The sequence below is a fragment of the Pseudopodoces humilis genome, chromosome 20, assembly GCF_049639895.1.
Source record: "Pseudopodoces humilis isolate 2021_Gansu_Grassland_sample_001 chromosome 20, ASM4963989v1, whole genome shotgun sequence".
Classification (NCBI taxonomy): domain Eukaryota; kingdom Metazoa; phylum Chordata; class Aves; order Passeriformes; family Paridae; genus Pseudopodoces; species Pseudopodoces humilis.
This window is the reverse complement of record NC_142219.1, coordinates 8,838,030-8,856,000: the sequence shown is the minus strand read 5'-3', so window position 1 is coordinate 8,856,000 and position 17,971 is coordinate 8,838,030. Positions and strand designations below refer to the sequence as shown.

The 17,971-nt window shown below is 45.1% G+C and overlaps 1 protein-coding gene across 5 annotated transcripts in view; it reads right to left on the bottom strand.

The window, feature by feature from the left end:
- Window positions 1-11,874: 11,874 nt before the first annotated feature.
- The window catches only part of MED13L (mediator complex subunit 13L), a 167,754-nt gene continuing 161,657 nt past the window's right edge, over window positions 11,875-17,971 (bottom strand). For all 5 annotated transcript variants that reach the window (XM_014253865.2, XM_005524402.3, XM_088064863.1 and 2 more), the window contains 3 exons: window positions 16,224-16,385; window positions 15,832-15,944; window positions 11,875-14,778 (listed from right to left, as the gene is read on the bottom strand). In XM_014253865.2, coding sequence (XP_014109340.2) covers window positions 14,646-14,778; window positions 15,832-15,944; window positions 16,224-16,385 — 408 coding nt within the window. In that variant the 3' untranslated portion in view covers window positions 11,875-14,645. The remainder of the gene's footprint in view (window positions 14,779-15,831; window positions 15,945-16,223; window positions 16,386-17,971) is intronic.

Here is a 17,971-nt window from a genome sequence, read left to right as displayed (position 1 = left end):
GGTTGAGGTGTCCCCTCAGCCAGTGTCCTGGGGCAGTGGGGACACAGCATGTGAGGACGCAGCCCGCGTGTCCTGGTGCCTCGAGCCTTGGGCTGCGGCGACACCTCCCGGGAGCTGACGGCACAGAAGCGGCACCCGCTCCTCTCCTCCACTGCCCCGGCTCCTGTCCAGTCCACCATTTAGAAACAGCCTTTTGATTTTTAACATGGGGTCCAGAAACTTTCCCTGCTTGACATTTGTTATGCTCATTCCTCAGAGAAGCAGCCCTTTATTTTACTACCGGGAAAACTGATCTTATACACAACACCAGCACAGATATAGAAGGTGCCTGGAATTTAACTGCTAAGGGGGTGAAAAATACTTGAACAGTGGTAGTTAAGAGCCCTTTTTGCTTCTTAACCCAGTTAAAGGCCCAGAACGTTTGTCTGTCTGGACAAATGGCTGACGGTTAGTGGGATTGGATCATAGGGATCAGTAAGTACTTGCATGCACTAGGAAAGTTTTTAAGCCACAGTTCAGCCCAAAGACTCCCAAATCATACAAAGCCTTTGTTCTGGTTATGATCTTTGAAAGGTGGTGCATGCGAATGGAGGACACTCTTGGGGGATCCTTTGAGAAGTCAGTTTTGGTGTGACTGGGTAAGTCATTCCCACATCAGCCCCTCTGCAGGTTCCTGCCAGTGGTGTCTGTCACACTCCAGAGGGTACTGAGAATTTAAAACCCCTGTCAAAGGCAGAAGCTTCCAAAATCCGAGCAGCAAGGAAGAACACAAAATGTCCTTATCTTCCTGCTGATTACTTGGGCTCACTTAGTAACACCAAATGCCCTCCATAGGTCCTCATACCGCAGGGGGATGCCAGTCCTTTACCAGGGGAACAGCCTGGTCACTCCAGGACAGAAGCCTTACAGTCCTAGCTGGCTCTTGGGGGAAATTCCAGTGTTTGTCACCAACATAGATCTAAGGATGCACAAAGTATCCTACTAAGCTCCCTTTGTAAGCAAAACCTGGGATTTCACACAGGCTCAAGTTAAGGGGAAACTGGCTATTGAGAACAAGAAACAGAACTGACTCCTTCATGTCACTGCAGAGAACCCTCCTGTCAGCTGCCACATCTTGTCTCATGAGCATGTTTCATTCAGAAAAAAATGGTTCTCGCTACTCTTCGCTACTGTTTCTTGTTCAGAAACAAATATGTAGTGGTATCACTACATTCAGACATAAAAAAGCTCACTAAAATATCTGAGTTCAAGCTGGAGTAGGACTTTAAAGTGTTCTGCCAACTTGGACCCTTGCTGCCGGATGCTGTGCAGTGGCCAGGGGGACAGGACAGCATCTAACCACTCTCACTACCTTTTCCCCAGAAATGAGTGCTAGAGTTGTAACAACAGCAAAAGTGTTCCTAGATGCTTGTTTTTCAGTCTCAGTTCTTGACCTTAAGGGATTTTTTTCCCCTCCTTAACAGAGTGGCACAGTCTTCAGCCTCCTCCCCTGGTTCCCATCTTCTTTGGAAAATAAACAGCTCTGATTGTTGTGCACTTGAGATTATGAAAACATCAAGTCCATTAGTATTTGGCAAAGTGCTCTCTCATTTCCTTCTGATGTAATAATTGAGAGAGAGGGAGCGGAGACGGCAAAGATAGCACAAGGTACGAGTTAATGACCTTCTCGCATGTATGTGTGGGCTCTTTGAGAGGGAGCCTTTTCCAAGCCCCATCTCGCCTCCACTCATACTGTTTCAGCTGAAACACTGCTTCAATGTGGCTTTTATTATTTGATCTGATGTCCCTTGGCCAGCCTTCAGAGGCAGCTAAATGGCAGGCAGGTGTGGGGGACTAAGAGACAAAAAGCAAATGGAGCTAATGCTTCAGCAGGCCTGCTGCACACAGGCCCCCGGCTCCAGCCCCGCAGGCAAATGCCACTGGTGCCCAGTTCCTTTTGCCTGCTTTGGTTTCACTTACACATTTAAGTCTAGGGGAAGAATGGGTCCTGCTTCGCTCTCAGAGGGAGATTCTTTGGAAGACTGGAGGCCTGATAAAAATCAGGACGTGGGTGGAATGGCTGAGTGTAGAAAGGGATCAGCTGTAGAATGAAAATTAACTGAGGTCAGTGGCTGCTACTCTGTAAGTGTTGGACTGGCCACCCACTTACTTGATTGCCAAATTTGTGGCTTTGGGTGCCTAGAGCCAAATTAAAGTAGGATAAATTCCACAGGAGGGTATAGTGTTCCCTTCTTGCTTTCTCAATATTTTACTTCAGTCCTTGGAAGCGCTTCTAGAAGCCTCCAGAGATGTGTAGCTTTCCACATTAGTTTAACCAGAACCTAAGCCAAAAATCTCATCTCATTTAAAATAATAATCTGAATTTGACAGCTGAAGTTTTGGGAAAATAAAGATTACCAAGTCCCCTTTGAGGGCCCCACCTTGAAGTGACAAGTCCCTGGGCTACCTGAGCCAAAAGATGATAATATGGATACTGCTCTTCCTCTATGACGTTGAAGCCAAATCCTTCCCTGTACCAAGTGTCCCTGTTACCACTGGATTGACACAGCACCCTGGAAAGAGGACGCATGTGTAGGATCACAAGGGGATTCCAGTGGGGTACTCCCTCCTGCTACCAAGGGCTTCTGTCAAGGAATGGGTGGAGCTCTGAACAACCTGGGATAGTGGAAGGTTCCCTGCCCATGGCGGGGGGATGAAACTGGAGGATATTTAAGGCCCCTTCCAACCCAGGCCATTCTGTGATAAAGGATTATTGATTTCTGTGGAGGATTGACAGCAGCGCCAGAAGACAATTCCATACTTCTTGGTGCCTAGAGAAGGAGTCTTTCCCTTTTCTCCCCAAGTAAGGCTACCCACCTCTTCCCTCTGTACCTGGAAGTGTTGCAGTGGGAGAGTTACGCAAGTTAGTTTGATGTATTCCAAGTCTTAGCAGGTTTGAGCTGGCCCTGTTTTGCTACCACAGCACCCTGGGTTTACATGTTCCAAGGCAAACCATGTATTCTTTGTGCAGCAGCATTGGAAGACTGGTAGGGGGATCAGTTTTACCATCTTTTCACCTCCCATTCAAAAATGAACTGACAAATGGATTGTAGGATGGATCTGTACCAGAAGACACATTATTTTTGAAAGTACCTTTAGAAGGGCCCCCAGCAGATTTCAGGGCTGTGTAACAGTCCTTCCCTATCAATCTAATATACCTTTATATTTGATCTTGAAAAAATTAGTATTAGAAAAATGCTCTTTTCCAGACCTAACTGCAAGGATAGCTGTTTCCTTCCTCCCTGTACATTTCCTCCCCTCATATTTTATACATGCAAAGGCATATACATTCTTACTCCTTTCTGCCATCCTTACATGGCTGCAGTTTTGATTTCATTGATTGCACACACCAGTGTCTGCAGAGCTGCCTTAAGTAAGTCGAAGCCGTTGGGAATTCAAGGTGAATACATTTTTCTCCTTCAGATACGTTGTTTTAGTTAAAAGCCACTCCGGCTGCTCCATAACAAAACCAGACACAGTGGGCCCCATTGTCCGGCTCTTGGCCAAGGTAGCATGTATGGATTAAGTGATGAATTGCAAAAAGGGCCTAAAAGCCAAGCTGTAACCAACAAAAAGGCCATTAAAGGTGAGCGCTGTCCGTAAAGTGCCCATTCAGAAGGGCTTTTATGACCCTCGGTGATCCAGAGACACTCACAAGCTACAAATGGTTCAGGCTCCCAGACTCCTGCCCAAGTGACACATCCTCAGCTGAACCTGACTGGGAGAGCTGCTCCTTGCAGGAATGGAGGTGGGACACTGGCACTATCTACATCCAGCAGGTAAGTAAAAGCAACACCTTGGTCCTGCTCAGACATAGGAAGTCATGAGTTTAACCTCAAGGTGAAAAAATTGGGGAGAAAAAAAATTAACAGAAAATGAAAGCACACACTTTTTGGGCAACTTTAACCTCCTAAACTTCACCTTCATCAATTTTGCATATATTCTAATTTTGTGTCTTTTTATACATTCCTTCATATGGTTTTCAGTGCATCTATAAAAGCATCATAATTTCAATTATTGACACTTTTTAAAGCATGTCTTAGAATTTTGTACAGAGTGGAAGGGTCTACATTTGCTCACCTGTGGACTGTGATGTGCACATCCTTTAGTGGCATAAAGCTGCTAGAGGCAAATTTTGCCTAAGTTCCCTTACACTCCATATTAGTCTCTAGAAGATGAAGGAGAATGATCTAAACCTGAGCCTGATTGTTTCTATCAAGCTTTAAAAACACAGTTCATAGAGCAGCAGATTCATTACAAATATTTTGATTGCTCCCTTGAAAGAAAAACATGCAACTCTTTTCTTCATAGGGGAACTGAAAGGAGTGGTTTGTTGACTTCTTTGTGGTGCTTTGAAATCTGTAATTCAGTGCACTTGTGAAATGTTGGATGATGGTGGTTTGAAATAATTGCAACTCAAAGCAAGTAAATCTACCCAGGCTGGAGCATTGGCTACCTCATACAGCCAAAGTGAGCAGTCATTTCTCACCTGGAATCCACAGCTGAGAGGTGTTTTGGGGTAACTGCCTTTTAGCTTGAACTGTATTCAGCTCTTGGCTGAATTTACTGTTTCAGACAAGACAGGTTGAGGGCATTTCTTTCTCCACAGCAGCAGCTGCTTTTCTAGTATTGTTTATCTGAGATCTGAGCTGGCTTTTGCTTAGATCCCCTTACTTGGACCTGCACTGGCCCTTAAAACCCAAGTTCCTGCTTTGGTCCAGTTGTAATGCTGAGCTGAGATCAACCCTCTCTCTGTTTCTTTGGCTGAGAAGAGCTGAGGCTGGAAGCAGCTGGGTGAACTTTTACCAGTTTGGTTGCAGTACTTTGCTGTGATGTTGCTGCTCCTCCATCAGCAGCTCCCTCTCCAGCACAGCCGGACACAGGCTCTGCTCAGCCCTGAGGAAACAGCTCCCCTGGCAGCGTGCCTGTGTTTGGGGCTTCACTCTGACATGTCATAGCCTCACACATTGCTGGGGAGGTGTTGGAAAGGCACCGCAGCCTCTCTCTGAGCGGTGCTCTTTAAACTTTCTACTGATTAGGGGCCTTTTAGCACTCAGCTGGCTTTTCCTAATGGATTTTGCCTTTTCATTGAGGCTATTTTTTTTTGCAGGCGTTGCCAAAGTAAACAGTCAGGGATAGCTATTTGGAAAGCAGGGGAGAGAAGAAAGGGACATAGAGTCAGGACTGGTCCAAATGTGTCCAGACAAGCACTATACATCAGCTGATATGTGTTGGAGGCCAAGTGCTGCCAGAGTTAAAATCTCTGGGAAAAGGAGTCCATTTGTTGAGAGACAGGCGCAACAGATACAATTGCAAGGTCTTCTCTTGGATCAAAGATGCCATGCCTGAATTCTTGAGCCTTTATGGGGAGCAGGGTGTGAGCTTGGCATTAATCAGCCTCTTCTGATTTATTTCCAAAGTCTTGAAGTCAGAGGAGGTGTTTGAGTAATTCCAAGCTTACAGAGTTCAAGTATATCAATCCTTCACTGCTGTGAAGCAGATAATTTAGCCTTCAGCCAGCTCACTGTGTGGGAACCTATCAGGCACTGTCCTAAATGAAACTCCCTTTCTCTGTGCTGTTCTGGTCAGTAGAAATGACACATCTGCACAGAAGTTCAGAATTTGGTCCAGGCCAACAAAGAAAACAGGGTACAGTGGCTCTGTACACACGCAGGATCAGTGTGCCTGGTAACTGTTGTGTAGGCCCTGCACTGCAGAAGTGTTTTAGGGATGGATGTAATACATTTATGGCCTGCATTTTTTATCAGGCTCTGAAAAGAGTTGTTCTAGATTTTACAGTTCCTTCTCTGCTGCCTTGACATAAAGTATAAGAGGAACAAAGCAGACCTTTTGTGTAGGATTATCTTCTTTCCCTATCCCATCTCTACACTGATTTGCTCCTTAGTTCACCCAGCCGCTGAATGTCTGCTCTTCCTCCTCCTCAGATTAACTACAAGAGTTCAAACTTTCCTCCTTCAGCTGGGACTTGCTCCTTGCTGGAGGCTTCAGCTTGCAAAGCAGTGAGGGTTCACCTGGCTTCTTCTGTTCAGATGAACATAATTCATGGACAGAGTTTCATGGGCTACTGACAGCTAGATCTGATCAGATGTCTCAAATGCTTAGGACTCCTGCAGTCTCCTGTCCCCACAGCAGTCACCAGAATGTCCAGGGGCAGGCTCTCATGTGACTTCGATCCATGCCAGGGATGGATTCCAGATGGATTCTTCCTCAGCGTTGGCCTACAGGCATGTTTCACACAGCATTGATGGGGTGTTAACGATGCTAAAATTTCAGCCAAGCTCCTCAGACATGCTGGGTTGAGAATGAGGAGAGGAGTTCTTTAATGAAAACCTGATGTAGAGCCGGCACTTTTACCTGTAGTGCAGCCAGAGGAGCCATCAGAGCACCTGGAAGACGGAAGTGAAGGTGCAGCCCCTGCTTGTTACCAACTTACTGAAGCACTAGTGGATCTTGGCATTTCCCAAGCCTCTGGCTGGAATCAGGGTCTGGGATGAAGCCATTTTTTGGAAGGTGCTGGGTGGTGTGCAAGTGGGTGGCTTCATCCTGTGGGATCTGGAGGGGATTTGCCACCAGGAGCTGTGAGGTGGCCCAGGGTGAGGGGAGCTGAGGGAAGGATCAGGCACATCCCCAGAGCTGTGGAGCCACAGAGCTGTGGCTGCAGTCCTGCCTCCAGCTCCCCACAGGGCCTGTAGTGCCCTGGGATACGCACAGAGCTCAGAGCAGTCCTGGGAAGGGGCTCAGGATCTGCTCTCCCCTGCCCTCAAGTCCTGCCTGATTTGGATGGGGCCATGCCACAGGCAGAACAGAGCTGAGCTTGGGCTAGGCTTGGGCTGCCTGAGTGGCATTAGAACACTCCTGCTGGGGTCATTTTTGGCTCAGACATCCCACTTCTTTTCTCCTGAAGTGAATGATCCTGATCTGTATCCTAGTTTAGAGGCCATTCCACATCTATGTGTTTGGCTTAATTTTTTAGGTTTTGTGTGTGTGTCTTACTATGAATTCCTTCTGATATTTTATTGGCCAGTTCACAACATTCTGGGATCTTTCTGTAGGTCTTTGCAGAAGGTTTTAGTTTTTCCTGTCCTAAATAATTTTATATAATCTTTACTGAAGTTTGCAAAATAATGCTCTGCATTCTGCTGCCTGAGAGCCTTAAAATGAGCCAGAGGTCCAGTGAGCCAGTGGCATTGATTGTTAACACAGGGAAGGAGTAGCAAAACCAGCAGTTTGCCCAAAATCCCACATCAGTTTGGGAGGCTTTTGAGTTTTGATCTTTCCTCTCCCCTCAATCCCTTTAGCATGCCTTCCTTACTGGCTTATTAAATCTGGAGCTGTTCTTCTGATTAACTGCACCCTTAATAACTGCAAAGCCATTGCTCAGGAGGCTGAAGGGGTGGGCAGTAGCTTCACAGAAAACCTGGAACAGCAGTTTCATTCCATGAGTGCTGGCCTCAGGCACTCTGTGGTTATGCATTAACACTGAGTGCCAGTGCCCCTCACCTGCACAGGCACCCTGGGCTACCATCTCCAAGTCTCCTAAGGAACAGGGAACTGGTGTCTAGGAGCCCACATCAAAGTGTTGCACATGGAACAGAGGTCACCCCAAATACCCCTTCCTGATTAGGAATCTGTAGACTGTACAGGACAGGATTTATGCTTCCTGAATGGACAGGGGACTCATCCAAGTCACCTGAATAACAAAAGCGGTGAGATTCTGGGAAAATGAGTATCTACACTTTCTCAACTGCTGACTGAATTTATTTAGGGAGGGAAGGTTTATTGTGGAAGGGGATGCTCACTTGTGTGAGATATTTCTTTTAAATAAAAGTAACATTTCACTAGTGAAAAGGCCCAACATCAAAAAAAACAAGTCAGTAGCACAAAGTGCAAAGAGACTGGCAAACAAGTGATGATGAGGGGAATCTCCAAGCAAAGGAGGGCTGTCCATCTATTGCCATAGATGCAGCAAGGTCCTTGGTGGTATGAGTTGTTTTCCACTTGGGCTCCTTGTTGTTTACAGCTCAAGTCACCCGGAGACCAGGCTTGGGCCTGTGCAGGTCCCTGTTCTGTCCTCTGCCTTTCCCTTGATGCTCAGGCAGTGCAGCAGCGTGTGCCATTGCAGTGTGTGCCATTGCAACATGTGCCATTGCTGAAGTGTGTGCCATTGCAGCATGGAGAATTATAGCAGAGCACTTCCCCACACACCACAGCCTAACAGGGGGAAAGAAGTCCAAGGGCAATTACTTGTAACTGCAATGTTGCTGAAGCCAGAGCCCAGAGAGCTGCTCACCATTCTTTTAGCACTTCCATGGGCCATTACCCTGCTGGGATTAAGAGCCCCCTGCCCTGCCGTGCGCACCCTGCCCCATCACCTGCCTCTCCTGGCCTGTCTTTTCCCCAGGCACTAATGAAATTACCCCCGAGACTGATTACAAGTGGGGTGGAGCACTTTGACCAATGAACCCACACCTGCTCGCGTGGTTGACCTTTAATGATCCAGCTCTGTAACTCTGCAGTTTAATTTGGTTTTTTAAAGCCCGGTTTAGGGAGAAGCTGGAGTTTCATTTGCCATCAAAACATGACCCCTGCTGGAAGACCAAGGATGTGACTTTCAGTTATTCATATGGACAGCCCCACACGGAAAATGGCAGAGATATGATTAATGTGATATGATACAGCTGTCACTGGCTGCAGGAAATCACAGACTACTAAAGAAAGGTCGGCTTAAAAAGAATTCTTAAAGTATTCACCCAACTGCGAAGGTAAAAAAGTTTTTCTGGCTGTTGTTTTTTGGTTGGTTGTGGTTTTGGTTTTATTTTGGGGTTTTTTGTGTGGGATTGTGTTTTATAGAATTGCAGGAACCACTGAGCTTTTTCTGCAGGGCTCTGTGTGTGTATATTCATTTTCTGACGGGGGTTCTGGATATCAAATCTTTTGGCAGAAAGTTCTCCAAATACTCATAGTAACAGCAGTGCATTTGAGGATGTAGTTTGTTCCTACAGTTATACCAGCCTGACATTTTCCCAATGGCAAAATATTTAAATAAAAACAAAGAGAGTGTCAGGCTGGTAGGAATTTTTTAAACATACATCTAATTTAATGTGTAAGGAAAATAAATTCCACTTGTGAAGGCCCTAGGCCTGCCCTGGTTGCCATGTGAGCTGCAGCAGTTCCCTGATGGCCTGGCTGTGTCTTTTAAAAGGGCCCAGCTGGAGAGAGCATCTCCTGCTGGGGAGCAGCTGATGTTTCTGGGTAGATGGCAAAGGTCCTGCAGGAGCAAGTATTGCTGAAATGAAACATCTGTCCAACAGGAAAAGGTGTGTGTGCTGCGGGAAGGAACTCACATTCCTGGGATGTGAAGGTAGAGGAGGTGGCTGGATACCCAGGGGTTTGGCTAAGAACTGAAAGCTTTGGGGAACAGAGAAGGTGTCAACAGCAGAGACTGCTGTAGTATCCTCAGAGCCAGGTGAGAGTGGCAGTGGAATTGGATGAGACCCTGTGGAGCAATCAGAGGAAGCTAGTGAATTCCAGTGGGTGCTGCAGGACCACAAAAGATGTTCCTGTAGAAGGAGTCCCCAGCAGTGCCATGTCCTGCTTGTTTGGTGCAAAGGTTGTGCTTGCGCTAAGCTGGTTTTTAACCATGATTCTGAAAGGTTTCAATAAGTAACTCTTACCAGGAAAAGCTGATGTTTGTCTATTAAAGGAGCATGCTGTATGGTTTTGGCTGTTACCAGCTGTACTGGATATATGTGTCCATGGGTGCAGTGGCTGACAGGGCCCAGCCTGGTAGCATAGCAGGAGCTGCTCATACAGAATGGCTCAGACTGGAGCAGAGCTCCCATGGGATCCCAGAACTGACAGCTCAGGTCAGCCTGAATTCCTAGCTGGCCTCACACAGAAACTGGGGCCATCTTCTTCCAGGCCTCTGCTGAGTATTTCAGGTTGCAAACAGCCCTGAGGTTTCCATATCCCATGGGATGCGCTGTGGGATTGCTCCTTTGATACCTGGTAGGAGAACAGCCATTGAAGCACAAACCAGGGGCTGCCACATCACCTTTAGTTAAAGGGTTAAGGTTCAGTGTCAAAATAGGGAAATGGAAGCTGCATAATTTTATAAATCCTGCTTTGTTGTCAAAGACCTAAGACTTCCTGTTTGGTGATCCAGGGCTGTTTCCATTTCCACTGTGAATGGTGAGAGACTGCCCATAAACCTCATGTTTACTTCACAGTTTCTGATGCTTTCTACATGTGCTGAAACAGCTTTCAGGCAGCCATGACATTGTGTCAAAAAGAGATAGCAGCTGGGAAAAGTAGTTTAATGTCAGCCTAGTCTTAAAAAGCATTTTCTTTATTGGAGTTAAAGAGCTATCACCACAGTGCCGCACACATTTGTTGTACATATTCCACTATTGTTACAAATCAACTGAGATTTCAGTGTTTTCATTCAGTTCTTCTTTACAGTCCTAATGGAACGGAATATTTAATTGGTAGGTTTTGTCTGTGAAACCAGTGAATTAGCCACAAAGTAATCTCCATGTAACAAATACTGCTCTACAGCAATTCCAGGCACTTAGAGCTCTCACAGGGGAAGGCCAAAGTGTAACTGCTCCGTACAAACTTGGAGAGGGTAATTAAACAGTGTAATTAGAACTATCATTTACAGTAGTAGAATGAACTGAAAGATACAAGCTTGACCTTTATAAAAAAAGGTAAAATCTTAGGGACTATTTTTGTAACTCTAAATTCAGAACTAAGATGCACCAAAATTAAAGTGGACAACAATTACCAACTAGTCGGGAAATCCCAATGGCCATTCAAGAGCCATGGAAAGGAGTGGCAGTTTCTCTATCCAGTCACTGGAGCTGTCACAGGATGCTCATGTGGGCTCCAGTTGTTATGGAAAATGAGTTCTTTAAGGATACTTTGTAAGGGAAAGAGCCACAAAGATCAGCTGTGAAACACTTGGGGTCTACAGAAACTCCCCCATCCCCTTTTGCCAGCCAGCACTGCTGTAACAGGGGCTCGTCCCTGCAGCCCAGAATGGCACAGCCGGCTCCAACCCACACATCCCAGGATGGCACAGCTGAATTCCCTCCCCACATCCCAGGATGGCATAGCTGGCTCCAACCTTCTCCCCCCCAACACATCCTGGGATGTCACAGCATTCATTAAAGGTCATTTTTGGCACATCTGTGTTTAGGAATGACTCTGCTAAACCCACAGTGTCTCACTCTGAAGAGACCTGGGGTCCAAGAGTCCAACCCAGCCCTGCCCACAGCAGCTACATTTAGCACAGAATTCACAATTAGCACAGAATCCCAGAGTATCCTGAGCTGGGAGGGGCCCACAAGGATGATGGAGTCCAGCTGCTGTGGGCTGGGGGTTCTGCAGCTCCTCTGGGAAGCCTGAGGCCATGGCTCTGGTCCCTCATCCAGGGCAGTCCTGCAGCCACCGTGGCCCTCTCCCTGTGCAGGGAGAGGGGCCAGGCCTGACCTGCCCCTGCCAGCTCCTCTTGGAGACTCACCTGCTGCACATGGAGTTCATCCATCACTGATGGACCCCTGGGTTTGGAGTTGCCCATGGAAAGCAGCCACCGGTCCTGTGGCACTGGATTATCCCAGGCTGCTTCCACCCACCCCTTTGGTGGGATTTTCCATCCTGGGCATCAGTGACACCCAATTTCCCCTCACAACACCTATAGTTTGAAACATTTCATTCCGGTTCCATTCACATCCCTGGATCTCCATCTTGAAACTCCTTCTCTGGGAATGCCAAAACTCAGAGCTCAATACAAGAATAAAACCCCACCAACAGTTTCAGTAATTCAATAATTTATTCATCTAAAAAAGTGTGTAAAAGTATATAGCTCTCATCCACAAGGTATATATGAATGACATTTAAAATGGAGGTCTTTTATTATTATTGTTTCTTTTTATCAAAGTCTTTTTTAGTGTATTGTACCAGCGATATACTGTAGATTTAAAATGAACTTCACATTTTTTTTTGTTTTCTTTCAAATTGTCGGCTATATATAAAAGAAGCTCACTGCAAAATGCTCAGAGAAAAAAAAAACAAAACAAAAAACAAAACAAAAAAAGAAATTCAGAACTCCCCAGAAATGTACAGCTTTTACATTTAAAAAAGGTTCTGAAATATACATACAAGCATGCTGGACATTCCCCACCCTCCCGCTCCCTTTAGCTCAAACAACTGTAATAATAATTCTGATTTAGGCATGATTTTTCCAAGTTAGAAATAAAAAAAAAAACAAAAAACAACCAAACCAAAACAAAAAATACCCAAAAAACAAAAAACTTTCTTCACTCTGTAGGAAAGCCAGGGCTTGTACATTTCAGATTAATTCAGTAAAAAACTCACAAGTAAAATAATGCATATTTAAGAGAAATATTATACAGAACTTTTCACACTGAAGTACATAAGATTTTTCTTTAAAATCTATTGCCATTCATTTATTTTGCACAAAAACGTATAAATATGTCACCAGCTTCTCTTAACTTAAAAAAATTAAATAAAAGACACCAGATGAAAACTACTCCTTGCTGCCCTTTTTTTAATTTCTAATTTTTGCTTAGAACCAGGTTTGTGGGGAAGAAACGCCCCTGGATAAAAACGGCCCATTTAAAAACAATAAGCAAAATAATAATCCAAAGTTCAGATGAATCCTGGGAACAAATAACCCCCAAATGGTAAAAGATTACAAATGTCTACTTTACATTTTTTTCCTCCCCAAGTTAAATTTTTTTATACAAGTTTACAATCTTCATCTTTTTATGCTCTTCAAAAGGCCTTGAGAATTTTCTTTTCTGATTAAGAAAAAATAGTACTGCAATATTTTTAAAGTCAATTTTACACTGTACACATTAGATACAAATGGTTTGATATCAGATTTTTTTTTTTAACCTATACATTGCAAAGAGGACACCCACACAGAGGGGTGGAGCAGGGAAGGAAATAATCCATTTACAGGTTCCTCTCCTGCCTTCACCTTCTCATTAACACAAGCAATTCTTTTTTTTTTCTTTTATTATTTTATATAATTTGTTTTAAATGTTACATTATCTCAAGAAAAATACTTTTTAAAATCATAGAATTTCATTTTTTTTAACCAGAACATGAAAGTCTTTTGGAAGAACTCTAAACTTGGTAGTTTTTCTCCACAGCCAAGGGAGGGGTCACCCAGCCTGATCCAAGTGCCTGACCCTGGCCCCCTCTGCTGCCCAGTGCACCCCCAGAAATGAGGGAATGGGGCTGGAATAGGACCCCCTTGGAGCCTGGAATGAAGGAGTCATAAAAATACTTCAATTAGCCATTAACCTTCCCAATGGCAATCATTTCACTAAACAAAGTAACTTTGCCACCACAGTGGTGTAACTTCAAGTACTAATTTAATGATATAATTTTTAAAAATTATTTCTTTGAAATAATATTCCTATAGTCAGAAAAAATACACCAGATTTGTGACTGATTTAGTGTAAACAAAAACCATATTTTTGGATATGTACATGGACGAGTCTACCCAGAATTAAAGGGCGACTTGGCTTTCAGTAAATACTTTTCTAGCATCACTAAATTTACTGGAAATATATTTCAATCATAGCTCTACAATAGATTAATTTACCACTTTCCACTTGCCCTGACACTGGGCTTTAAAGTATTTTTCCTCCCTACCTCCCTCTCACTCTTCTCCCATAGGTAGTGTTATCCTTCATTAAACACTGGTCATTCCTTGCTTTAACCAGGCTAAACACAGGGGAGAACTCTTTAAAATACAGAATACCTATACCAGAACACGCTTCCCTTCCCAGATTTTGATTGTTATGAGCTTCACTTTTGATTTCCAGGTCAGAAGAGTGAGAGGTCTGTAGATAAATAACCCTACAGTGGAACGGAGCTGGATTTTTAAGGTATTTCTACTGTTCCTGGTCCTTTATAATTTAATCCCTCCCCTCCCCAAACCTAAAAATAAATAAAGTATCTCCAGACCATTCATATCTACATGGACAGGTAACAAATGCATGCATTCATCCCAATCCACTCTGACAGGAACTCCAGGTAGACAGAAAACTCCAATATTTATACGAGACTATGACTGTGTGGTTTTGTGTTTGTGGTTTTTTCCTCCTGCAAAGTCCCGGTTTATGACGATCAAACAATGAAACACCCGAACTGGTCACTACAAGGTGGTTTTTACTTGCAGGGCTGACACTGCTCGTGGGTCTTTATCAGTTCCTAATGCAAAAAGATTCTGTAGTCTTCCTTAGAAAAATAAAATATTAAAAAAAATAATCACGCTGACCAGTAGTTACTGAGCCACCAAACTAACACTGGCTTGAGGTTACTCCGTGTTCACTGTTCTTGGATGTTCCCAGATTTTGGACTGAAGCTGCCAGAGATGTTAATGGGTAGTTTAGTTTTGAACACTGCGGAATTCACATGTGCTTTTGGAGGAACAGAAGCACAGCACAGGACTGGTCTGAAGAGAAGCAAACGGAGCTCTTGCAGGTTGTGGCACGTTCCCGGGCGGAGGGGAGAAGCAGCCAGAAGAACAAGTGCTTGTGTGTGTCCTACAGGATGTTCATGATGGCATTGTAGAGCTGGGTGAGCACCACAAAGTGCACGGGCAGGCAGGAGCTGCGGTCCTGCGTGGCCGGGTTACACGTGAGCCAGGACAGGGCGTTGTACTGCTCCAGCACAAACCTGCACAGCAAGGCAGAGACATCACAGCCTGCCCAGGGAGGGTTGTAAATGGGCTCTCCTGGTCCTACACACCCTGACAGAGCTGCCAGGGTGCTGGCAAAGGAGGAACCTCACTGAAAAGCAGGAGGGTTCAGCTTTACTATGTCTGAACTATTTGCATGAAGGCCCTTCCAAACACACAGACTTTGGACTCACAGTGGTTCAAATGCCACTGCTGTCAAAGCTTTGGGGATTGAACACCTCTGCCTCTCTGGGCACCCTGTGCCAGTATTTGCTCACACTGCTCCTGTGATCCTGTATCTAATTGCAATTTCTCATCTTGTAACTTGTGCCTGTTTTATCTCATCCTTTCCCTGTCCACTGCATTCTCATTTTACTCAATACCTGGGACACCCATGAGAGCTCAATCCTCCAAGAGGATGCAAATTCAGATCTTCTAGAATAGTAGACCCCCCCAGTTTCCTTAGATTAGACATTGCTGTTTCCCTGCTGATGTTTGTTTGTTCACTGAGGTGTCCCACACAGCATGCTCTCATCACACAGATCTGTGTCCAGTCCCCAAAGGTGGGATGGAGGCAAAGTGGCCTCACATCATCCTGAACAATAAACACACACCCTGCATGCATTCAGGAGCAGTGCCTCCTTTATACCCCAATCCTAGCACAGAGGTATCAGGGAGTGCTTTTATTTCCTCCTACACATCCATTCGGTTCGGTGAGGTAAGATAATGAGTGGCACAGCTCAGATTAGATGCCAGGGGAAAAGAGCAGTCTGGGTGGGGGGAAAACCATGATGTCCCCCTGGCAAGGCTGAACTGTTCTGCGTTTCCCCGGCATCTTTGTGCATAGCAGAGGGAAACCCACAGAATTCCCCCTCAGGGCCCTGTTCTGGCATCTTTGAGGAGGAAATGCCCTGGACACATAGGGCACAGCAGGGCTAAAAACTGCTGATAAAACTGGTACGTAATTGTGATAGGTTGGAAAGGTTACTCTGAAATCTTGGAGCTCAATCCCCAAACGTTTAGAGCAAAAATGAACACCTAAAGGGTGTTACCTCAAGACATCTGATGTAGTTTTAGAGTCGAGGGGGTGAGGAACTCGCTGAGAATTTCTGGCAGGTAGAAGCTCGTCCGTCTGCGCTACAGAGATGTGGTGATGGAGAGAGGCCTGCACAGAGGGAAACAGCAAAAATTAACTCCTCATACAGCAGGTACTGCTACAGATTCCCAAGAAACATCCATTGTGAATCACCTCAGGACAGCATGGGAAGTTGTGTTGAACCCCCCATGACCACATGTCTTTCCAAATACCATTTTTGAATAAACCAAACTGGAGTTGTGCAGTTCTGGAGTGGGAGGTCTCAGGTTCACTCTGACACCACAGACTCCAACTGCAGCTTTTACAGGCATGGAAATAGCAATGGATAATGAATGCTCCAGGACAGACCTTCAGGAAGAGGGGACACTGGTTCTGCGCCTGAGGACAGGAGGACCAGAACCACTGTGGGAGGTTCTCCGCTTTGGCAGTCGACACAAAGTATCCCAGAGCCAGAGGCTGCTGCTTCAGCTCTTCGGGGGCTTCCCTGGAGAGGAGACGTTCACCTTGGCTCTGCAAGACAGGGAAAAGGCAGCTCAGAGGGTGTTTGCAATCCAGCCCACTCCTGGGAAGGTGAATTAATTTGCTAATTACTGTCCTGTGGCAAATGAGCCCTCCTTTAGTCAGTCAGGAATCTTAGTCAAAGTTATCCAGGTCCTGCCTTATTCCCCTGTAGCTGGGTTCTCCAGGCTTACGTTTCAGAAGCACTGCAGATTCCCAAACAGCTGGGAGAGCATTTCACTTCATCCATACATGTCAATAAGTTTAAAAAAAAATATTCCACTGGACAGAAAGCAGCTCAGTTACAAATCTCTCCCCTCACCAATCCCTTCCAGTGGGTCTGGACAGGAATCCAAGGCAGGGAAAAAGCCTGGAGCAGGCAGCATTGGAAGCCCAGCACACGGGGCCAGTGCCCAACCATCAATTATTGCCATGACCCCAGGCCCACGGGGGAATGATCACACACTGCTGCTCTGCTAAAGCCAAACATTACACTGCAATTACCAGACCTGGCTTAATGGTTAATGGGAATTACTCAGGTTCAGCTGGAAAGGGCTTGTCCGGGGCTCTGGGCTCAGGCCATGAACCTCCCAGGGCTATTCCCAATGGATTCATTTCCACTGAAAGCAAGCTCTGCATAGCAGTGGGACAGAATGGATTGCTGAGGGAACTGGGGAGAGAGTGAGGAGTTGTGATTTATGGCTTCAGAGTTTGACAGCAGAATTTAGAAGTTTTCATTTTCCCACACCAGTCTGGAATAACTGGGACAGCAATGTGCTGTTATCAAGCCTTTGATGGGAGAGACGCACCATCCACACAAGGTGGTTGTGAACTGAGCTCACAATATACAGGATTAAGATTTCTGAGGCAGGAGGCATTTCTCCCTCACTGACTGTATTGAAGCTGCACCAAGGCATTTTGGCAGTTTGCAAGGAAAAGAACAGCTAGGACTTTCAACTTCCAGGGGTGAAACTACCACCATTTAGTCAGTCACATTCAGGAGTTAGAATTCGGATCTTGAGACATCTCATTGACATATCAAAAAAGTTTCTCTCATAAAACATTATTTAGAGAAGAAGTAATATGCTATTACTTTAAATGTAATACTTTTAGAACAAAACTTCACAGAAATTTGTGAAGTATAAAACTTCTACCTGATTTTGATGGAAACCATTTTAAGAGAACAGCTCAGTCTTACATGATAAAATGTGGGAGTTCCATCAAACCTGATCCAAGCTATGCCAATTCAAGAAACTAACTTGAATTACCAAAAATAATTTGCATTTTAAGTAATCCCTGATGTTGGAACTGACTTTATAAAAGCCACTTCAAACAAAAATAACTCCCAAGTGCTGTGTGCTCTGGGCTAAATATTCCTAAGAAAACAACATTTACATAACCATCCAGCACCTGTGGAGTTTCCATGGACAGAGTTTCATCACTGGGAGAATTCTCTCCCTCTTGCCTCCCCTGAAATCCACGGGAACAGGGCTGTCACAGCTTCCCTTCTCTCAAATACTCTGTCACTTGGTGCAAGGGACATTCCATAGGATTTTCCAGGAAAGAATGGATGAGCAATGGCTGTGCCACACAAAAAT